Source organism: Cherax quadricarinatus, chromosome 26 (assembly GCF_038502225.1).
Source record: "Cherax quadricarinatus isolate ZL_2023a chromosome 26, ASM3850222v1, whole genome shotgun sequence".
In the NCBI taxonomy this organism is placed as follows: domain Eukaryota; kingdom Metazoa; phylum Arthropoda; class Malacostraca; order Decapoda; family Parastacidae; genus Cherax; species Cherax quadricarinatus.
This window is the reverse complement of record NC_091317.1, coordinates 13281381-13306018: the sequence shown is the minus strand read 5'-3', so window position 1 is coordinate 13306018 and position 24638 is coordinate 13281381. Positions and strand designations below refer to the sequence as shown.

Sequence of the window (24638 nt, the reverse complement as noted above, 5' to 3'; positions counted from 1 at the left end):
GGCACTGAGGGGGGACCCCATTCCCATGCCGTAGGTTTGTTTGTAGAGCTTGTTATTGAAAGAAAAACAGTTGAAATTAACACAGAGTTCAATCAAGTCAACAAAATCTCCGGGAGGTAGAGGAAGATTAAGGTCCTGATTGACTTTATGTCGTAGAACCTCAATGGCTTTTTTCGTAGGTACTTTTGTGAAGAGGGAAGTCACATCCAAACTGCTTAGTTTCTTGTTACGGATGGAGAGGTTTCGGATGCGGTTGAGAAGGTCTGAGTGTTTAAGATGAGCAGGGCTGATGGTCCCCAGAAGGCAGGAAAGATGTTTGGCAAGAACTCTGGCTAGTTTGTGTGGAGCACTGCCTATTCTTGACGTGATTGGTCTGAGAGGAATATTGTGTTTATGGGTCTTGGGTAAACCATACATGTGTGCTGGTTTAGGGTTGCTTGGTAACAAGTATAGAAGTTTCTTCCCTTCTCTAGTGCGTTTGAGTATTTGTCTGGTTTTGTATAGAAAGTCTTTGGTGAGCGTCTCCCACTGTTGAGTGCTGATGGGTTCGTATGTAGATTGATCATTCAAAAGGTCCATCATTTTAGTGTTGCAGTCACTGGTGTTGAGTATGACGACTCCACCTCCTTTGTCGGTGGTGGTGACAATAATGGTGGGGTCGTTGGCGAGGTCCTAAAGGGCAGTGATGTATCGTCTAGGAAGATTAGAAGGTGGTGGTTCACATAAAGTCTCAGTAGTAGTAACCAGTCTCAGTAGTAGTAACCAGTTACCAGTAACCGTCCGTTGACTCAACGACCAACCGTCTCTGCCTGAGTCACGGTCTTTCATATTGTGCTGACCTCAGCAGTATTCAAAGGCCCCCTCACATAGGGTACTGCAGCCGGCTAGGCAGTATTACGAGTGTAGCCAAGGAGATAGGTACGGCTGGCAAGGGCTCTGTCCACATAACTGCAATTATACGTAATAACAGCCTACGTGAGTATTTCTTCCCTAATCCACGTATCAAACTCCCACATGATAAATGGTGTACAGCGGTGTGGAGCGTGGATTTACGTTTTTAAGGGTAATTCAAGGCGTTTGAAGACTGTTGTGAGTAGACGGCAGGGTCAAAGGTGAATCGTCGCCCACCAGCCACTGCCCTCGCGTACCACCAGCCAGCAGCCGCCTACTCCCCTCACAACCTGCTGCCTGCAAGCCTGTTGCAGCCGTTTCAAGCTTCCTGGCTTAGTTCGTGTGCTAATTGCTTCAATCTCCGAGGGGTTGACCCGGATTTTGCAATTAAGCCAGTCAGTAAGCCAGACTGTGGAAGTGAACGCCAGTCAGCCCATCATCCAGCCTGTCTCCTGTCATCCAACTGCTCCTCCGTGCTTTGTGCATCGTTACACGTCTTCCAGTCAGCCATTCTCGTGGGGTAAGCCAGTCAGCCAACCCAGCTTCTAACCCAGCTGAGAGAGAGAAGTAAGCCACGCAGTAAGAAGTAAGCCAAGTTCCTCTGAAGTATTGTCTATATCGCTTTGTGCTCCCTGTTGGTATATCGTCTAGGAAGATTAGAAGGTGGTGGTTCACATAAAGCTGCAATGAGAAGGCCCTGTATATAACCCTTCTGGAAGTTGCTGTCACTGTGTCTATGGTTCCTGGTAGCAAGATTGAGTTGATAGTTAGAATTGCATATGTTGGTGGTAAATTTGAGTCCCAGACTCAGTGCTTGTTTCTCGTAGTCGGTTAAGGTGCGTGACGATAAGTTGTTTATCAGGGATTTGCGTCCCATTTCCTTCCATTGACTGTTAGTGCAGAGGTACTGAAGTTTGCGATTGAGTTTGATCTCCTGTTGGAGGTTAGCTGTGGTGACTGTGCTGAGAATATGCTCAGCACAGTCACATAATGACTTATTTTATTCATTCTAGAGTATATTCCATGTTTCTATGTTATTAATATTGTTTATTATGTCATATTAGTTGAATTGTGATAGATAAATAAGCTGTAGAGTTGATATTACTGTCATATTCTCCAACAATAAACTTGCCATCCCTCCCTCACACAAACAAGTCTCCAATAAGAAAGGAGGAACACTGCAGTAGGCCTGTTGGCCCATACTAGGCAAGTCCTTTACAATCCTTCCCACTAAGAACATAACAATGGAAGAACACTGCAGGTCTACTGGCCCATACAAGGCAGGTCCTTATCAAAATGACCTCTACACAAAGCTACCCAAGAATTTACCCAATGACATAAATCAAACTCAGCTCCTCCCACTCATATATTTGTCCAATCTCTTCTTAAAGCTACCCAAGGTCCTAGCCTCGATCACCCTACTGGTAAGTGTGATGTTAAATAAGAACATAAGAACTTAAGAAAATAGGAACACTACAACACCCCTGCTGGCCCATACTAGGCAGGTCCTTCACAAATCCAACCCACTAACAGAACAAATGCTACCCAAGCAATAAGTTCAGGTGCAAGTCCGACTCAAATCCAACCCCTCTCACTCATGTACGTATTTATCCAGCCATAGCTTTTAGAACATAAGAAAGGAGGAACAGTGCAATAGGCCTGTTGGCCCATACTAGGCCGGTCCTTCACAAATCCAACCCACTAACAGCATAACTGCTATACCCATGCAATAAGCTTTGATAAATCTATTTACTCATGTGCAAGACCGATTCAAAGCCAACCCCTCTCACTAATGTATTTATCCAACCTAAATTTGAAACTACCCAATGTTTTAGCTTTGATCACCCTACTAGGCAGACCGTTCCACTCATCAACTACCCCTATTACCATTGTTCGTTTATACATTTTATTAGTGCTCTACATTTATTTGGCATTCTTTTCTGCATGTAAATCTATATTTAAGCTAGGTAAGTGGCCCCTGACCTAGAGTCATATGAACATAAGACAGGAGGAACACTGCAGCAGGCCTGTTGGCCCATACTAGGCAGGTCCTTTACAATTCATCCCACTAACAAAACATTTGCCCAACCCAATTTTCAATGCTACCCAAGAAATTGTTGGTATTATATACCATTCTTGCACAACCAAGAAATAAGCCCTGATATGCAAGTCCCACTGAAATCCAACCCCTCTCACTCATACATTTATCCAACCTCTCCTCCTTATGGAGGGGGATTCCCCTTCCAAACAATAACCTCTCTTCCCTCTCTCTTCCTCCCTGTCTTCCATTCTTCAACAACAGCCTTCAATAAAGGTAACTGTCATGTTGAATGTTTATTCTTTTGTGCATGTAAATCTATCTTTAAGGTAAAAAAAATTGTTGTTGATACTTCTGGGTGTCAGGAACGGATTAATTGTATTTACATTATTTCTTATGGGGCAAATTGACTCGAAAATCGTAGATTTCGATAATAGTAGCACCTCCAGAAACGGATTAATTACGAAAAATGAGGGACCACTGTATATATTTGGACCATTTAAGGGTTAAAAAAAAAAAGAGGTAGGTTAAAAAGAGGGATGTAGGAGTACAAAAGAAAAGACAAGCCATTTTTATCAAATTTTGCTAAGACTATGAAACAGATTTAGAGATTAATAACAGTAAGAAAGCCTAAGGAGCAAATAGGCTTAGCGACTAAAAACTGAAAGCACTGAGATGTGAAATGGGGAGGTGGAGGTGATGAAAAGGATTATTTTCAAGACCTGTAAATGTGCATGATGAAATGAAGTGCCTCTTATCCAAATCAACATTTTTTCTTTAGTTTCTCCTCAAAGTGATATATACAAATTTCTTACTGGTCTCCTGGGCCTGATAGGAAGTCGATAATGTGGGGATCGCGACCTTCTGCTGGATCTCCACACAGGAGAACGAGATCGGGATACTCTGCTGTAGCGTGATGAAGAGCGAGAACGAGAACGACTGTGATATCTTCTCCTCTCTCGACTTGAAAATCTATGTGAATAGGACCATCTGAAAATGAACAGATAAATTAATACAGCAATGAGTTAAAAAAATCACATTAAACACACATAACAGCATTAATGGTAGTAGGTTGGTAGACAGCAACCACCCAGGGAGGTACTACCGTCCTGCCAAGTGAGTGTAAAACGAAAGCCTGTAATTGTTTCACATGATGGTAGGATTGCTGGTGTCTTTTGTCTGTCTCATAAATATGCAAGATTACAGGCATGTCTTGCAACTTCTACTTACACGTAGGTCACACTACACATACATGTACACGTTTATTTATACACACTCATCTGAGTTTTTTTTTATTTTATCTTAATAGTTCTTGGTCTTATTACTTTTCCTTTTATATCCATGGGGAAGTGGAATAAGAATCTTTCCTCCGTAAGCCATGCGAGTTGTAAAAGTCAACTAAAATGCCGGGAACAATGGGCTAGTAACCCCTTTTCCTGTAAAGATTACTAAAACGAATAAGAAGAAAATTGCCAAAGTGGGAAGTCTGAATGTGAGTGGATGTTGTGCAAATCATAAGAAAGAGATGATTGTGGATGTTATGAATGAGAAGAAACTGGACGTCCTGGCTTTAAGTGAAACAAAGCTGAAGGGGGTGGGAGAGTTTCAATGGAGAGGAATAAATGGGATTAGGTCAGGGGTTTCAAATAGAGTTAGAGCTAAAGAAGGAATAGCAATAATGTTGAAGGATAAGCTATGGCAGGAAAAGAGGGACTACAAATGTATAAATTCAAGGATTATGTGGAGTAAAATAAAGATTGGATGTGAAAAGTGGGTTATAGTAAGCGTGTATGCACCTGGAGAAGAGAGAAGTGTAGAGGAGAGAGAGAGATTCTGGGAAATGTTGAGTGAATGCGTGGGGAGTTTTGAATCAAGTGTGAGAGTAATGGTGGTTGGGGATTTCAATGCTAAAGTGGGTAAAAATGTTATGGAGGGAGTAGTAGGTAAATTTGGGGTGCCAGGGGTAAATGTAAATGGGGAGCCTTTAATTGAGCTATGTGTAGAAAGACATTTGGTAATAAGTAATACATATTTTATGAAAAAGAGGATAAATAAATATACAAGGTATGATGTAGCACGTAATGAAAGTAGTTTGTTAGATTATGTATTGGTGGATAAAAGGTTGATGGGTAGGCTCCAGGATGTACATGTTTATAGAGGGGCAACTGATATATCAGATCATTATTTAGTTGTAGCTACAGTTAGAGTAAGAGGTAGATGGGAAAAGAGGAAGGTGGCAACAACAAGTAAGAGGGAGGTGAAAGTGTATAAACTAAGGGAGGAGGAAGTTCGGGCGAGATATAAGCGACTATTGGCAGAAAGGTGGGCTAGTGCAAAGATGAGTAGTGGGGGGGTTGAAGAGGGTTGGAATAGTTTTAAAAATGCAGTATTAGAATGTGGGGCAGAAGTTTGTAGTTATAGGAGGGTGGGGGCAGGAGGAAAGAGGAGTGATTGGTGGAATGATGAAGTAAAGGGTGTGATAAAAGAGAAAAAGGTAGCTTACGAGAGGTTTTTACAAAGCAGAAGTGTTATAAGAAGAGCAGAGTATATGGAGAGTAAAAGAAAGGTGAAGAGAGTGGTGAGAGAGTGCAAAAGGAGAGCAGATGAAAGAGTGGGAGAGGCACTGTCAAGAACTTTTAATGAAAATAAGAAAAAATTTTGGAGTTAAACAAGTTAAGAAAGCCTAGGGAAAGTATGGATTTGTCAGTTAAAAACAGAGTAGGGGAGTTAGTAGATGGGGAGAGGGAGGTATTAGGTAGATGGCGAGAATATTTTGAGGAACTTTTAAATGTTGAGGAAGAAAGGGAGGCGGTAATTTCATGCACTGGCCAGGGAGGTATACCATCTTTTAGGAGTGAAGAAGAGCAGAATGTAAGTGTGGTGGAGGTACGTGAGGCATTACGTAGACTGAAAGGGGGTAAAGCAGCTGGAACTGATGGGATCATGACAGAAATGTTAAAAGCAGGGGGGGATATAGTGTTGGTGTGGTTGGTACTTTTGTTTAATAAATGTATGAAAGAGGGGAAGGAACCTAGGGATTGGCGGAGAGCATGTATAGTCCCTTTACATAAAGGGAAAGGGCACAAAAAGGGAAAGGGGACAAAAGGGATTTTAAAAATTATTAGAGGAATAAGTTTACTGAGTATACCAGGAAAAGTATACGGTAGGGTTATAATTGAAAGAATTAGAGGTAAGACAGAATGCAGGATTGCGGATGAGCAGAGAGGCTTCAGAGTGGGTAGGGGATGTGTAGATCAAGTGTTTACATTGAAGCATATATATATATATATATATATTTTTTTTTTTGGGCACACTGGCCGATTCCCACCAAGGCAGGGTGGCCCGAAAAAGAAAAACTTACACCATCATTCACTCCATCACTGTCTTGCCAGAAGGGTGCTTTACACTACAGTTTTTAAACTGCAACATTAACACCCCTCCTTCAGAGTGCAGGCACTGTACTTCCCATCTCCACACTTGCAACATCTGCCACATTGCCCCCCTATCCACCCTGTCATACGCCTTTTCCAAATCCATAAATGCCTCTTTAGCTTTATCTAAATACTGTTCAGCTATATGTTTCACTGTAAACACCTGGTCCACACACCCCCTACCTTTCATCCTTGTTCATCTGCTATCCTATTCTCCGTCTTACTCTTAATTCTTTCAATTATAACTCTACCATACACTTTACCAGGTACACTCAACAGACTTATCCCCCTATAATTTTTGCACTCTCTTTTATCCCCTTTGCCTTTATACAAAGGAACTATGCATGCTCTCTGCCAATCCCTAGGTACCTTACCCTCTTCCATAATTTATTAAATAATTGCACCAACCACTCCAAAACTATATCCCCACCTGCTTTTAACATTTCTATCTTTATCCCATCAATCCCGGCTGCCTTACCCCCTTTCATTTTACCTACTGCCTCACGAACTCCCCCACACTCACAACTGGCTCTTCCTCACTCCTACAAGATGTTATTCCTCCTTGCCCTATACACGAAATCACAGCTTCCCTATCTTCATCAACATTTAACAATTCCTCAAAATATTCCCTCCATCTTCCCAATACCTCTAACTCTCCATTTAATAACTCTCCTCTTCTATTTTTAACTGACAAATCCATTTGTTCTCTAGGCTTTCCTTGTTAATCTCACTCCAAAACTTTTTCTTATTTTCAACAAAATTTGTTGATAACATCTCACCCACTCTCTCATTTGCTCTCTTTTTACATTGCTTCACCACTCTCTTAACCTCTCTCTTTTTCTCCATATACTCTTCCCTCCTTGCATCACTTCTACTTTGTAAAAACTTCTCATATGCTAACTTTTTCTCCCTTACTACTCTCTTTACATCATCATTCCACCAATCGCTCCTCTTCCCTCCTGCACCCACTTTCCTGTAACCACAAACTTCTGCTGAACACTCTAACACTACATTTTTAAACCTACCCCATACCTCTTCGACCCCATTGCCTATGCTCTCATTAGCCCATCTATCCTCCAATAGCTGTTTATATCTTACCCTAACTGCCTCCTCTTTTAGTTTATAAACCTTCACCTCTCTCTTCCCTGATGCTTCTATTCTCCTTGTATCCCATCTACCTTTTACTCTCAGTGTAGCTACAACTAGAAAGTGATCTGATATATCTGTGGCCCCTCTATAAACATGTACATCCTGAAGTCTACTCAACAGTCTTTTATCTACCAATACATAATCCAACAAACTACTGTCATTTCGCCCTACATCATATCGTGTATACTTATTTATCCTCTTTTTCTTAAAATATGTATTACCTATAACTAAACCCCTTTCTATACAAAGTTCAAACTTTAGCATTCAGGTCCCCTACCACAATTACTCTCTCACTTGGTTCAAAGGCTCCTATACATTCACTTAACATCTCCCAAAATCTCTCTCTCTCCTCTGCATTCCTCTCTTCTCCAGGTGCATACACGCTTATTATAACCTTGCCAGAAGGGTGCTTTACACTACAGTTTTTAAACTGCAACATTAACACCCCTCCTTCAGAGTGCAGGCACTGTACTTCCCATCTCCAGGACTCAAGTCCGGCCTGCCGGTTTCCCTGAACCCCTTCATAAATGTTACTTTGCTCACACTCCAACAGCACGTCAAGTATTAAAAACCATTTGTCTCCATTCACTCCTATCAAACACGCTCACGCATGCCTGCTGGAAGTCCAAGCCCCTCGCACACAAAACCTCCTTTACCCCCTCCCTCCAACCTTTCCTAGGCCGACCCCTAACCCACCTTCCTTCCACTACAGACTGATACACTCTTGAAGTCACTCTGTTTCGCTCCATTCTCTCTACATGTCCGAACCACCTCAACAACCCTTCTTCAGCCCTCTGGACAACAGTTTTGGTAATCCCGCACCTCCTCCTAACTTCCAAACTACGAATTCTCTGCATTATATTCACACCACACATTGCCCTCAGACATGACATCTCCACTGCCTCCAGCCTTCTCCTCGCTGCAACATTCATCACCCATACTTCACACCCATATAAGAGCGTTGGTAAAACTATACTCTCATACATTCCCCTCTTTGCCTCCAAGGACAAAGTTCTTTGTCTCCACAGACTCCTAAGTGCACCACTCATCCTTTTCCCCTCATCTTTCATAGACCCATCTGCTGACACGTCCACTCCCAAATATCTGAATACGTTCACCTCCTCCATACTCTCTCCCTCCAATCTGATATCCAATCTTTCATCACCTAATCTTTTTGTTATCCTCATAACCTTACTCTTTCCTGTATTAACTTTAATTTTCTTCTTTTGCACACCCTACCAAATTCATCCACCAATCTCTGCAACTTCTCTTCAGAATCTCCCAAGAGCACAGTGTCATCAGCAAAGAGCAACTGTGACAACTCCCACTTTATGTGTGATTCTTTATCTTTTAACTCCACACCTCTTGCCAAGACCCTCGCATTTACTTCTCTTACAACCCCATCTATAAATATATTAAACAACCACGGTGACATCACACATCCTTGTCTAAGGCCTACTTTTACTGGGAAATAATTTCCCTCTTTCCTACACACTCTAACTTGAGCCTCACTATCCTCATAAAAACTCTTCACTGCTTTCAGTAACCTACCTCCTACACCATACACCTGCAACATCTGCCACATTGCCCCCCTATCCACCCTGTCATACGCCTTTTCCAAATCCATAAATGCCACAAAGACCTCTTTAGCCTTATCTAAATACTGTTCACTAATATGTTTCACTGTAAACACCTGGTCCACACACCCCCTACCTTTCCTGAAGCCTCCTTGTTCATCTGCTATCCTATTCTCCGTCTTACTCTTAATTCTTTCAATAATAATTCTACCATACACTTTACCAGGTATACTCAACAGACTTATCCCCCCTATAATTTTTGCACTCTCTTTTGTCCCCTTTGCCTTTATACAAAGGAACTATGCATGCTCTCTGCCAATCCCTAGGTACCTTACCCTCTTCCATACATTTATTAAATAATTGCACCAACCACTCCAAAATTATATCCCCACCTGCTTTTAACATTTCTATCTTTATCCCATCAATCCCAGCTGCCTTACCCCCTTTCATTTTACCTACTGCCTCACGAACTTCCCCCCCACTCACAACTGGCTCTTCCTCACTCCTACAAGATGTTATTCCTCCTTGCCCTATACACAAAATCACAGCTTCCCTATCTTCATCGACATTTAACAATTCCTCAAAATATTCCCTCCATCTTTCCAATACCTCTAACTCTCCATTTAATAACTCTGCTCTCCTATTTTTAACTGACAAATCCATTTGTTCTCTAGGCTTTCTTAACTTGTTAATCTCACTCCAAAACTTTTTCTTATTTTCAACAAAATTTGTTGATAACATTTCACCCACTCTCTCATTTGCTCTCTTTTTACATTGCTTCATCACTCTCTTAACCTCTCTCTTTTTCTCCATATACTCTTCCCTCTTTGCATCACTTCTACTTAGTAAAAACTTCTCATATGCTATCTTTTTCTCCCTTACTACTCTCTTTACATCATCATTCCACCAATCGCTCCTCTTCCCTCCTGCACCCACTTTCCTGTAACCACAAACTTCTGCTGAACACTCTAACACTACATTTTTAAACCTACCCCATACCTCTTCGATCCCATTTCCTATGCTCTCATTAGCCCATCTATCCTCCAATAGCTGTTTATATCTTACCCTAACTGCCTCCTCTTTTAGTTTATAAACCTTCACCTCTCTCTTCCCTGATACTTCTATTCTCCTTGTATCCCATCTACCTTTTACTCTCAGTGTAGCTACAACTAGAAAGTGATCTGATATATCTGTGGCCCCTCTATAAACATGTATATCCTGAAGTCTACTCAACAGTCTTTTATCTACCAATATATGTGAACAGTATTTAGATAAAGGTAGGGAAGTTTTTATTGCATTTATGGATTTAGAAAAGGCATATGATAGAGTGGATAGAGGAGCAATGTGGCAGATGTTGCAAGTATATGGAATAGGTGGTAAGTTACTAAATGCTGTAAAGAGCTTTTATGAGGATAGTGAGGCTCAGGTTAGGGTGTGTAGAAGAGAGGGAGAATACTTCCCGGTAAAAGTAGGTCTTAGACAGGAATGTGTAATGTCTCCATGGTTGTTTAATATATTTATAGATGGGTTTGTAAAAGAAGTAAATGCTAGGGTGTTCGGGAGAGAGGTGGGATTAAATTATGGGGAATCAAATTCAAAATGGGAATTGACACAGTTACTTTTTTGCTGATGATACTGTGCTTATGGGAGATTCTAAAGAAAAATTGCAAAGGTTAGTGCATGAGTTTGAGAATGTGTGTAAAGGTAGAAAGTTGAAAGTGAACATAGAAAAGAGTAAGGTGATGAGGGTATCAAATGATTTAGATAAAGAAAAATTGGATATCAAATTGGGGAGGAGGAGTATGGAAGAAGTGAATGTTTTCAGATACTTGGGAGTTGATGTGTCGGCGGATGGATTTATGAAGGATGAGGTTAATCATAGAATTGATGAGGGAAAAAAGGTGAGTGGTGCGTTGAGGTATATGTGGAGTCAAAAAACGTTATCTATGGAGGCAAAGAAGGGAATGTATGAAAGTATTGTAGTACCAACACTCTTATATGGATGTGAAGTTTGGGTGGTAAATGCAGCAGCAAGGAGACGGTTGGAGGCAGTGGAGATGTCCTGTCTAAGGGCAAGGTGTGGTGTAAATATTATGCAGAAAATTCAGAGTGTGGAAATTAGGAGAAGGTGTGGAGTTAATAAAAGCGTTAGTCAGAGATCAGAAGAGGGGTTGTTGAGGTGGTTTGGTCATTTAGAGAGAATGGATCAAAGTAGAATGACATGGGAAGCATATAAATCTATAGGGGAAGGAAGGAGGGGTAGGGGTCGTCCTCGAAAGGGTTGGAAAGAGGGGGTAAAGGAGGTTTTGTGGGCGAGGGGCTTGGACTTCCAGCAAGCGTGCATGATCGTGTTAGATAGGAGTGAATGGAGACGAATGATACTTGGGACCTGACGATCTGTTGGAGTGAGAGCAGGGTAATATTTAGTGAAGGGATTCAGGGAAACCGGTTTTCATATAGTCGGACTTGAGTCCTGGAAATGGGAAGTACAATGCCTGCACTTTAAAGGAGAGGTTTGGGATATTGGCAGTTTGGAGGGATATGTTGTGTATCTTTATACATATATGCTTCTAAACTGTTGTATTCTGAGCACCTCTGCAAAAGCAGTGATAATGTGTGTGTGTGGTGAAAGTGTTGAATGATGATGAAAGTATTTTCTTTTTGGGAATTTTCTTTCTTTTTTGGGTCACCCTGCCTCGGTGGGAGACGGCCGACTTGTTGAAAAAAAAAAAAAAAAACAGCATTAAAATGTAAAATGTTTTTTAATGCATCAATGACTTAAGAGTCAAACATACGAAAATCTGTGGCACCCATAAAAACTCCACAATTTGATTGTTGTTAATTCATAGTACAGATTTATAAGGAAAAAGGGAATAAAAAGAGCGTTGGAATTACAGGGGAGATAGACAATTTTTTTTTTATTAATTTACAAACCTGCTTCTAGATTTAAAAGGGCTAGAACGTGACCGTGATCTAGAACTTGAACACGATGAATTGCCATTGGAAGAAGAGGACCTGCTCCTTGATCTTGAATGCGATCGAGATCGTGACCATCGCCTTCTAGAAGAACTGTGAGGAGACCGTGATGACTGAGAATGCCTGTGCGTTCTTTTCCTCTTTCCTCGGGAGGATCTGCGATTACGAGAGGTACGCTTCTTACTGTGAGTTGGGCTTCTGCTACAGCTTCTACTAGATGATGACCATCTTCGTGAAGAGGAAGTATGAGAACTGCTTTTCCATCGTCTACTGTAATTTACCGAGGCAGAGCTGTTGTAAAATGAGGTTATAACTGATAGTGATTTCTCCAGTGTTTTAATCTCAATTGAACTTGAAGACTTAGCTACTCCATATGGGAAGTCCTTGACACACTCAGCACTAACATTTCCAGAACCAGGTTTGACTGAGGTTTCTTGATCAGAATCTCCTTTTAATTCCCCTTCTTCTGTGTCTTCTTCAGTTACTGCATGGCCATTTGAATTATTTTCACATTCCTCCATTTGTTTGTGCTCTACATTATCTGTTTTAATATTCTCCATTTTTCCTGCCAAATCTGACACTGGTAATGGAATGCTACTAGAAGTGTCTTGAATGTTATCAGTAGGAGTAGGTGAGGGGCAGCAACTGCTCTGGGCACTGCGTATTCTCTGACGATATTCTAATAAATTTAGTTTCCGTTTAATCAACTTCACTACTGGCTTAACGTTAATCATTTTCTCTTCTCCTTTTTCTTTATCACTATTTTCACTAATTCTTTCTTTCTCTTTATTGCTATTTTCATCTCCTTTCTCTTCTCCAATGTTGTTTATGTCTTCCTCAATTTCATCTTTTGGTTTTGAGTTGCCAATGTCAGTCATATAAGCAGGCAATTTGTTGTAAACTTCATTTTTATAGCCATTTATATCTTCATTTTGTCTATCATTCCACTCCCCTTGTGAATTTCTAGAATCCTTTCCCTCTTTTCTGCGTTCCTCAGTTTCAACGCTGGCATCACTAACATCACCAGACTCTACACCACTGTCTTTCTTGCCTCCATCATCATGACTATCCTCAGAGGATAAACTAGGCTTTATATCCCGCCTGGGAATGGTGGTGTAATATTCAGGCAGTTTGTTGAACAGAACTTCACTTGTGTTGCTATAATTTTCATTTTGCTTATTTTTTTTCAGTTTTTCTGGAGAGAAGCAGTAGTCATGATCCAAAGGAGGTGGCACACGTAGGTCTGGTGCATTCTGAAATGGGGAAACATTATTCTGTGTAAGGTATTGTAACTGCTATGGTCTTTAGAATACATAATATAGATTGTATTGGAGTAAAGCACCTTGAAATAAGAGAAATTAGTTGTTAAATATGAATCAAGTGAATTAACCCTTTCAGGGTCCAGAGGCCAAATTTCTAAGTGCACACCAGGGTCCAAGAATTAAAAAAAAAAAAAATGTTATTTTTTCTTATGAAATGGTAGAGAATCTTTTTCTGAAGGTAATAAAACAAAAAGTACAAAATTTGATGGAAAATTGAAGAAATTATGCTCTCGCAAATTTTGATGTGTCAGCAATATTTACGAATCGGCAATTTTGCCGACTTTGACTCTCATTTTAGGACAATTACATTATTCCAGTCGACCAAATTCTTAGCTATTTCACTAGTATTACTTCTATTCTATCGATTGAGCACAATATATCACCCAGTCAACTGTTTCAACTACAAAATAAAGTGCAAGGAAATTGGTAATCACAAAGTTCAAAATATTCCAATTTCAAAATAGGGTCCAGAATAAACAATGCAGGCATTCCTGGCACTAAACTAACATTTCCTCTGTTCATTAGTTACGTTTTGAGGCTTTACAAATGAATTTCATTTTTATTTTTTATTCACATAATGAATTTTTATTCAAACCAAAAAATAGAAGATTTACTGTTATGCAATATTGTAATAATTGTATAAACATCATCACCACATTTGTGAATGTACAGTGGACCCCCGGTTAACGATTTTAATCCGTGCAAGAGGGCTCATCGTTATGCGAAATAATCGTTATGCGAATGAATTTTCCCCATAAGAAATAATGGAAATCAAATTAATCCGTGCAAGACGCCCAAAAGTATGAAAAAATTTTTTTTTTACCACATGAAATGTTAATTTTAATACACACAAACTGAAAAAGGCATGCACAATTAAATGACACTTACTTTTATTGAAGATCTGGTGATGATTGATGGGATGGGAGGAGGGGAGAGCATTATCTTCTTACTGTTTAGAAGGGGAATCCCCTTCCATTACGACTTGAGGTAGCAAGTCCTTTTCCGGGGTTACTTCCCTTCTTCTTTTAATGCCACTAGGACCAGCTTGAGAGTCACTGGACCTCTGTCGCACAACAAATCTGTCCATAGAGCTCTGTACCTCCCGTTCCTTTACGATTTGTCTAAAATGGGCCACAACATTGTCATTGAAATAGTCACCAGCACGGCTTGCAACAGCTGTGTCAGGGTGATTTTCATCTATAAAGGTTTGCAGTTCAACCCACTGTGCACACATTTCCTTAATCTTTGAAGTAGGCACAATGGATTCCACAACTGGCATAGGCTTCTCAGGGTTAGCCCCAAACCCTTCAAAATCTTTCTTAATTTCCATACTAATTCTCACCCTTTTTACCACAGGGTTGGCACTAGAAGCTTTCTTGGGGCCCATGGTCACTTATTTTCCAGAAACAGCACCGAAAACACTGTAATAATACGAAATATTCCGAGTGTATGCTTGGATGTTACCGCGGAGGCTGGCTGGTAAACAATGGGACGGCCGGCACATGTGAGGCTGGCTGAGGGCACATTGGACGCGTCTCGGACGAAAATCGGTAAGCGGGTTTTTAATCGGTATGAGCGGCAAAAATTTTGCGATAAAAGTAATCGGTATGCGGAAAAATCGCTATGTGATGCCATCGTTATGCGGGGGTCCACTGTATATTAGACGTGTGTATATTAGACGTGTAAGGTCGTTTGTTTACTCTTGAACATCGACAAAAATTTAACATTTCTGCTACTTTGAGCTCAGTTTCAAGCCATTTCCAGTGCTAAAACCAATCAAAATCATCTCTACGTCTGTAATATATCTTCCATTCTATCAAATGAGATCAAGAAATCTCAAATACAACTATAAAAAGCATACGAAAAAACATTGCAAATTCGCAGTTTTAATCGAAAATCAGTCTCAGTTTTTTTCTCTCATTATACAGTGTGTGCTGCAGGATTTGTTTTATGTGGTGCACACATACCACATAGATGTATTCTCTCATATCTAGGCCCAAATTTACCACTCGCAGCTTATCAGAGTGAGCTGAGCTCATGGCATAGATCTACGGTTTGGACCCTGAAAGGGTTAATGAGCAAAAATCAGAAAATTTTAATTCATTTGATGGTTAAATAGATATATGTTATATATATTTTTTTTTAACAAGTCAGCCGTCTCCCACAGAGGCAGGGTTATATATATACACCTACCATCCGACTTACGACCGAGTTCGGTTCCGAGAAACCGGTCGAATGTCAAAATGGTCGTAAGTCGAACTTTACTAATGAATATCAACAAAACATTTTTGTAATGACTTTATTTTATTGTTTTATTTTGGTATTTCATGTTTTACTTTACTTTTTATGTTGTTAGTACTGTATTTTATACTGTAAGGTTTAGGATAAACACTGTGTACAACACAAATAGTTGTTTATTTCCCAGAAATTTGGCATAAAAAACACGGTCGTAAGTCGAGTGGTCGTAAGTCGAACAGGTCGTAAGTCGAGCAGGTCGTAAGTTGGATGGTAGGTGTACTATAATTCATTATTTATCAATACTGTTAGCATAACTTCAATGATATTCCACGTGGTGACGTGTACTTAGCTCTGTGAAGACCTGTTTGCGCGCTCTCTACGAATTGAAGCAAGATGCCCTCCATCGAGCAACTTTACCAACAGCTTAAGGAAGAATTGAGGATGGCGAAGATGGAGATTCGGCGACTGACCGAGGAAAACAAGAAGATTCGTAGTAGTCCTCCTGTTTTGAGTCCTCAGGTCAAGAAAGGAAACTGGGCAGTGACTGGACAGCAGGGAACGAAGTTGACAATCAAGAAGATGAATGGAAAGGTAGAAACGATGAAGAAGAAAGAGACTGCCGTGGAAACTGTTGTGGAAACCTCTAATACATTCTCAGTGCTACCCAGCGAATGTGAGTCGACTACTGGGAACGTCACGACGATCGACACCAAGGAAGGTAAGAATATTGTTGGTGTTGGGGATAGCCAAGTTAGGTATATGGATAGGGCATTCTGCTTGAAGGACAGGAGTAGGAGACAGAGAGTTTGCTTTCCTGGGGTTGGGATGGAGGATATTGTTAGCCGTCTGGATGACATCATGAGAGGTAATGGGAGCAATCCTATTATCTGTCTCAGTGCTGGTGGCAACAATGTTGGCAGACGTAGGAGTGAAGACCTGATTAGCAGGTATAGGTCAGCAATAGAAATAATTAGGAGGAAGGGTGGGAACCCTGTCATATGTGGTATTTTGCCAAGGAGAGGAGTTGGAAATGAATGGCTGTCCAGGGCAATTGGTGTCAATTGCTGGCTGGACAAATACTGTAAGGAAAATGCAGTAACATTCATTGACAACTGGGACCTCTTCTATGGCAGAAATGACATGTATGCCAGGGATGGGGTTCACTTATCTAGGTCTGAGGTGGGAGCACTGGCAACTGCAGTGGAGGGAGCTGTTAGGTCTTTAAACTAGGAATAGTTAGTGGTATGGGTTTTGGCGGGAAAACAGTCAAGTCGCAGTGTAGTAATATGAGTACTAGGAGAACTAGTAATATGCAAAATGATGTAGATATTGGAAAGCCAGTGGCACAAATTGACAAGGACAGTAATAGGTTTAGTGGAATAACAGAAAGGAGCAGGAAGGGTAAAGACAGAGGAGGGTCTTTAAATATATATTACACAAATAGTCGCAGTGCTAGGAATAAGATGGACGAGTTGAGACTAGTTGCTAGTGCAGGTAACATTGATGTATTTGCCTTAACTGAAACGTGGTTTAATTAAAAAAGTCGGGACATGCCTGCGGAATGTCACATTCAGGGTTTTAAAGTGTTCCAAGTAGATAGAAGTGTCGGGAAGGGGGGTGGGGTGGCATTGTATGTCCGAGATCGCTTGAACTGTTGCATAAAAACGGGTATTAAGTCTGAAGTAACACATACAGAGTCTGTTTGGATAGAATTTTCAGAGGGGCATAAAAAATTAATTTTAGGTGTGATATACCGTCCCCCAAACTTAGATAGGGACCAAAGGAGACTACTATGGGAGGAAATTGTTAGGGCCACAAGGCACGATAATGTAGTAATTCTAGGAGACTTTAACTTTAGTCATATTGATTGGAATTTCTTGACTGGGAATTTAGAATCATACGACTTCTTAGAAGTAGTTCAGGATTGTTTTTTGAAGCAGTTTGTGACAGAACCTACAAGGGGTAAAAACCTGCTTGACTTAGTTCTGGCAAACAATGAATCCCTTGTTAATAATTTAGAAGTTTCAGAGGAACTGGGTGCTAGCGACCACAAATCAATTACATTTAGAATTGAATGGAAGTATGATAGTAGGGATAACTCAGTAACAGTCCCAGATTTTCGCTTAGCAGATTACGATGGGCTTAGAGAACACTTATCATCTGTTGACTGGGGTAACGAAGAGAGCTATCAATATGACAGTTTTCTGAACACTATACATGCTGCTCAAAGAACGTTTATTCCGTATAAAGAAATTAGATCAAATAGAAATGACCCAAAATGGATGAATAATAGGCTGAAATATCTACTAGGGCATAAGAAAGAAATTTATAGGCGTATCAAAAGAGGTGAGAGTCATCTTATGAATCAGTATATTGACATTAAGAGGGACATTAAAAAGGGGATAAGAAAAGCTAAAAGGGACTATGAAATTAAAGTTGCTAGGGATTTTAAAACTAACCCAAAAAGTTTTTTCCAGGTATATAGAACAAAAGTCAGAGATAAGATAGGCCCCCTTTAAAATAACTATGGGCATCTTAGTGACAAAGAGAATGAAATGTGCTCGATTTTAAATAATTATTTTCTCTCGGTTTTTACGCAGGAAGACACTAATAACATTCCAGTAATTAATTTCTATAGTGGGCCAGAAGAAGATAAATTATGTAACATCACAGTCACTAGTGAAATGGTTGTGAAGCAGATAGACCGACTGAAGCAAAATAAGTCACCGGGTCCTGATGAGGTTTTTTCAAGGGTTCTTAAGGAATGCAAAATGGAACTCTGTGAACCATTAACTAATATTTTTAATTTATCTCTTCAAACAGGTGTAGTGTCTGATATGTGGAAGATGGCTAATGTAATTCCTATTTTTAAAACAGGGGACAAGTCGTTACCGTCAAATTACCGCCCAATAAGCCTGACCTCAATTGTAGGCAAATTACTAGAGTCAATTATAGCTGAGATTATAAGAAGCCATCTCGATAAGCATAGCTTGATTAATGATACTCAGCATGGATTCACAAGAGGCTGGTCTTGTCTAACTAATTTATTAACTCTCTTCAGTAAAGCTTTTGAGGCTGTTGACCACGATAAAGAATTTGATATTATTTACTTAGATTTTAGTAAGGCTTTTGATAGAGTTCCGCACCAAAGACTGTTAAAGAAAGTGGCAGCTCATGGCATTGGGGGAAAAGTGCTCTCGTGGGTCGAGTCATGGCTCACAGACAGGAAGCAGAGAGTGTCCATAAATGGGGTTAAATCCGAGTGGGGATCTGTAACAAGTGGCGTTCCACAGGGATCAGTCTTGGGCCCGTTGTTGTTTATAATATATATCAATGATCTTGGTGAGGGTGTTACTAGTGATATGAGCAAATTCGCTGATGACACAAAGATAGGTAGGATAATTGATTCAAATGTAGATGTTAGGGAACTTCAGGAGGATTTAGACAAACTCTACTCTTGGTCAGAAAAGTGGCAGATGCAGTTCAATGTAGATAAATGCAAGGTTCTGAAGCTCGGGAGTGTCCATAACCCTAGCACTTACAAGTTAAATAATGTAGAACTTAGCCATACAGATTGCGAAAAGGACTTGCGGGTTATGGTGAGCAGCAACCTTAAACCAAGACAGCAATGCCTAAGCGTACGTAATAAGGCAAATAGATTACTGGGATTTATATCAAGAAGTGTAAGCAACAGAAGTCCAGAGGTTATACTGCAGCTTTATACATCATTAGTAAGGCCTCACCTAGATTATGCAGCTCAATTCTGGTCTCCATATTACAGAATGGACATAAATTCGTTAGAAAACATTCAGCGTAGGATGACTAAATTAATACATAGCATTAGAAATCTTCCTTATGAAGAAAGATTGAAGACTCTTAAGTTACATTCACTTGTTAGACGAAGAATGAGGGGAGACCTGATTGAAGTGTATAAGTGGAAGATAGGTATTAATAAAGGGGATATTAACAAGGTCTTGAGGATATCTCTCCAAGAGAGAACCCGCAGTAATGGATTTAAATTAGATAAGTTTAGATTTAGAAAGGACATAGGAAAGTATTGGTTTGGAAATAGGGTAGTTGATGAGTGGAACAGTCTACCTAGTTGGGTTATTGAGGCTAGGACTTTGGGTAGTTTCAAATTTAGGTTGGGTAAGTACATGAGTGGGAGGGGTTGGATTTGAGTGGGACTTGCACATCAGAGCTTATTTCTTGGGTAGCATTGAAAATTGGGTTGGTCAAATGTTTGTTAGTGGGATGAATTGTAAAGGACCTGCCTAGTATGGGCCAACAGGCCTGCTGCAGTGTTCCTCCTTTCTTATGTTCTTATGTTCAATCTGCTCCAAAATTTAAATATTATAATACCAGTATTTTCACAAAGATTAATGTAAGGAGCTTCCAAGTGCTGCTACTTACAAAAGGCTAGATCTTGATCTACCAAGTTTTTGTTTCTTCTAAGTCACATATGAACATATGGTACCACAAGGTAAGACCTAAAACAGGTTCATGGATATGGCACAGTTGCCAGAGATCAGGCACACTGCCATTGTAGTCTCTATATGTAAGAAAGGAGACAGACAGGAAGAGTAAACTAAAGACCAGCATCTCTGGCATACAAACCATTCAAGGAATTGGATTACATTATCAGGAGTGGTGGACCCTTTGAAGAGAAGTGGTTTCAACAAAACACACACATATAACCCGCACATAAAAGAGAGAAGCTTACGATGACGTTTCGGTCCAACTTGGACCATTGACAAAGTCAGTATATGTGAGAGAGAGAGAGAGAGAGAGAGAGACAGAGAGAGAGACAGAGAGAGAGACAGAGAGAGAGAGAGAGAGAGACAGAGAGAGAGACAGAGAGACAGAGAGAGAGACAGAGAGAGAGAGAGAGAGAGAGAGAGAGAGAGAGAGAGAGAGAGAGAGAGAGAGAGAGAGAGAGAGAGAGAGAGAGAGAGAGAGAGAGAGAGAGAGATCGTCAATATGGCTTCAGGAAAGGTTACTCTGCTGCTGATCTGTTGTTAAACCTCTCCACTAAGTGGCACCAGTCACTGGATGAATCCAAAGTCAGCTGTGTGGTAGTACTGGACATTGCTGGCGCTTTCGACCGGGTGTGGCACCAGGCCCTCTTAGCAAAACTTCAAGCACTGGGAATTGCAGGCTCTACGCTATGTCTCCTCAGTGATTACCTTCATGGTAGATCTCTAAGTGTAGTTCTCAATGGAACAGAATCAGCAAGACATCCTATTGGGGCAAGTGTTCCACAAGGAAGCGTGCTGGGTCCAGTCTATCAGCATCCTGTCGGCCAACATTAGAGGTTTCATTACTAATGTTGGAGAGCTCACACATAGTTTTGTGAACACTCGACGTCCCGACATGATAGCTGTTGTTGAAACATTTTTGGATGACAGGACTCCAGAAAATTTTGCAAGAATTGCTGGCTACACCTCATGGATGAGAAGAGACAGGCAAGGGCAAGGAGGTGTTGCTGTGTGCTTCTCTAAAAGTGTTCATGCCCAACACATCGATGTTGCCACCCCTACACATCTTGAAATGATGTTCTTCAAGCTCTGTATAAACACTAGTACCTCTATACTAGCATGTGCAATGTACAGACCTCAGTGGCAACATGCAGACCCTATCAACTTCCTAATGGAAAATATTGACTCCCTTCTGCTACAACACAACTGTCAACATATTATAATTGCTAGTGACCTCAACCAGCACCTTATACAGAGGGACTTTGATGACCTTCTTGCAGTGTTTGACATGAGAAACTTTGTTGATTTCCCTACTCATATCTCTGGCTCCTCCCTTGACCCAGTAGTGAGTGATCTGGCAGAAGGCATAGTCACTTGTCAACTCCTCGGCTACGTTGGATCCTCTGACCACAAGGCTGTTTTTACGACACTTAAGATCCCAACACAACGTGGTGAGGAGTCCACACGCACAACCTGGCTATGGGAAAGAGGTAATTGGCCAGCCCTTTGCTCTGAGCTCGCCACCACCGACTGGAATGCTCTTCTCCAAGGGGATGTTGACAACCAAGTGAAAGCCTTCACTGGACACATCCTTAATCTACAACAAGAACACATTCCTCACCGGCAATATGTGACGAAGCCTACAGATCAGCCTTGGTTTGGCTTTCGTTGTAGAGAGGCTGCTACTGCTAAGTACAAAGCATGGCGAAGAAGGTATAAGAGACATCCTACCACCTATAACAGGAACTTGCACATGCAAGCCTGTAGGCATATGGCTGATGTTCAAAAGTGGGCCGATGCTAAATGGGAGGTGGACACTAAAAGAAAGTTAGCATCAGGTAGGGTAGGCTCCAAAACCTGGTGGTTCCTGGTCAAGGACAGACAAGGTTATCTGCCTGATGAACTTATTCCACCTCTAAATCGACAGGATGGGACCACCTCTACTAGTAGTCAAGAGATGGCAGACCTCTTTGCTTAACCCTTTGAGGGTCGACAGGCCCTCTCCAAAACTCGTTCTCAGGGTCGGCCAAATTTAAAAAAAAAGAAAAATTATTTTCTCTTATGAAAAGATAGAGAATCTTTTCCCGATCATAAAGACACCAAAAGTTTGAAATTTGATAGAAAACTTACGGAATTATGCTCTCGCAAAGTTAGCGGTCTCGGCGATATTTACGCATCGGCGATTTTGCCCAGTTTGAGCCCCATTTTCGGCCAATTTCACTGTACTAGTCGACAAAAAACATGAATATTTCGCTAGAACTCCATTTTTTCTATCGAATGAGTGCAAGATACCACCCATTTACCACTTTCAACTATCCAGTACAGTGGTCAGAATTTAGCAATTTTGCCAATTTCACACAAATTTCAAAAGATGCCAATTTCCGAATAGGGTCCAGAATAAACAAGAAAGACATTCCTGGCACTAAAATGACATTTCCTCTAGTCATTAGTCACGTCTCAAGGCCCCTCTTATATTCTTTTGCTTTCCACTTTGAATTTTTATTCTCACAAAAAATATAAAATTTACTGTTATGCAGACTACTGCATTAGTGTAAAAAATGGTATAAATATTATTGGTGCACTTGTGAAAGAATATTAGACTCACCAGTTGACGTGTATTGCACGCTTGGCACGATTTGTTTACTTTTGAAGTTTGGTAAAAATCGAACATTTCTGCTACTTTGAGCTCAATTTCAAGGCACCTTTCATTGTAAAACCAGTCAAAATCATCTCAATTTCTGTAATATGTCTTCCATTCTATAAAATGAGACCAAGAAAAGTAGAATACAACAATAAATATCATACGAAAATACACTGCAAAGTCGCTGATTTATTCCAAAAAATTGGTCAAAGTTTTTTTTTTCTCATTATGCACTGTGTGCTGCAGGATTTTTTTTTATACTGTGCACACTAACCACATAGACCCATTCTTTCATATGAAGGCCTACCAGCTTTCTCCCACTAGATTTGAGGCCGCTAGAATTTATGAGTACTAGTACGTCAAAAACCCCTACGTGTAAGACGTACTAGTACGACCAAAACCCTCAAAGGGTTAATACTTTGCTACCAAAATGCAAGTTCCTGATCCAGCAAGGGACCCTCCTTGGCTAGCTGCAAGAACTGTGTCAAGACTGACTCAAGAAATCGTAATGACACGATTGCAAATAAACCATACCCCCGGCCGGGATTGAACCCGCGGTCATAGTCTCAAAACTCCAGCCCGTCGCGTTAGCCACTAGACCAGCTAGCCACAATAAGATTCATCCAACTAGGTATATTTCTACACCATAGGAAAGTTAGCACAGGCACCTCTGTGACCACAAATGCAAGTTTTTACAGACGAATCTCCAGCTAGCGTGGCCGTGACGAACTCTAGCTCAAGTCCCTTCACTGCCGTCAACATGACTCAAGAAATCGTAATGACACGATTGCAAATAAACCATACCCCCGGCCGGGATTGAACCCGCGGTCATAGTCTCAAAACTCCAGCCCGTCGCGTTAGCCACTACACCAGTGGTGACAATAAGGCAGGAGGAGGTGCATCTCCTACTTAAATCACTTGACTAAGAAAAGGCTGTGGGCCCAGACAAGTTGAGCCCAAGATTGTTGAGAAGATGTGCAGACCAGCTAGCAGCACCTCTAACTCGCATCTTTCAGCACTGCCTAGTACAGTGTAAATGGCCATCTCTATGGAAAGAGGCAAATGTAGTCCCTGTTCACAAAAAGAAGAGCAGAGCAGAAATCAGCAACTACAGACCAGTGTCACTCTTGTCAATCACTGGTAAGATCCTTGAGACAATAATCTCAAGACAAATGACAGAGTTTTTTGACTACCACTCACTACTTTGTGATCGTCAATACGGCTTCAGGAAAGGTTACTCTGCTGCTGATCTGTTGTTAAACCTCTCCACTAAGTGGCACCAGTCACTGGATGAATCCAAAGTCAGCTGTGTGGTAGCACTGGACATTGCTGGCGCTTTCGACCGGGTGTGGCACCAGGGCCTCTTAGCAAAACTTCAAGCACTGGGAATTGCAGGCTCTACGCTATGTCTCCTCAGTGATTACCTTCATGGTAGATCTCTAAGTGTAGTTCTCAATGGAACAGAATCAGCAAGACATCCTATTGGGGCAAGTGTTCCACAAGGAAGCGTGCTGGGTCCATTGTTATGGAATGTCTACTTCAACGACCTTCTTCATCTCATCCCAGAATCACATGCATATGCAGACGACTGTACACTGACATTCACTTATCCAAGAGAAGAAATGCCAGCTGCTCTAAGCTACATCAATCACCAGCTGAGAGCTATATCAACTTGGGGAAATAGATGGCAAGTAACATTTGCACATGAGAAAACGCAAATGATGATCGTCTCTAGGCACCATGATGGTAATGCTGGTGCAGTAGTAAGGATGAATGGGAGGATGTTGGCACCTGGAGAAGAAGTTGATATCCTTGGGGTGAAATTTGACTCCAAACTAACCATGAAGAACCATGTTGTAAATCTTGCAAACAAGGCAGCCAGGAAGCTTACAGCACT

General features: G+C 40.9%; 1 protein-coding gene across 9 annotated transcripts in view; it reads right to left on the bottom strand.

The window, feature by feature from the left end:
* Positions 1–3702: 3702 nt before the first annotated feature.
* LOC128691620 (peptidyl-prolyl cis-trans isomerase G) overlaps positions 3703–24638 on the bottom strand; it is a 185328-nt gene continuing 164392 nt past the window's right edge. For all 9 annotated transcript variants that reach the window (XM_070088783.1, XM_070088779.1, XM_070088782.1 and 6 more), the window contains 2 exons: positions 12021–13315; positions 3703–3919 (listed from right to left, as the gene is read on the bottom strand). In XM_070088783.1, the coding sequence (XP_069944884.1) occupies positions 3718–3919; positions 12021–13315 (1497 nt within the window). In that variant the 3' untranslated portion in view covers positions 3703–3717. The remainder of the gene's footprint in view (positions 3920–12020; positions 13316–24638) is intronic.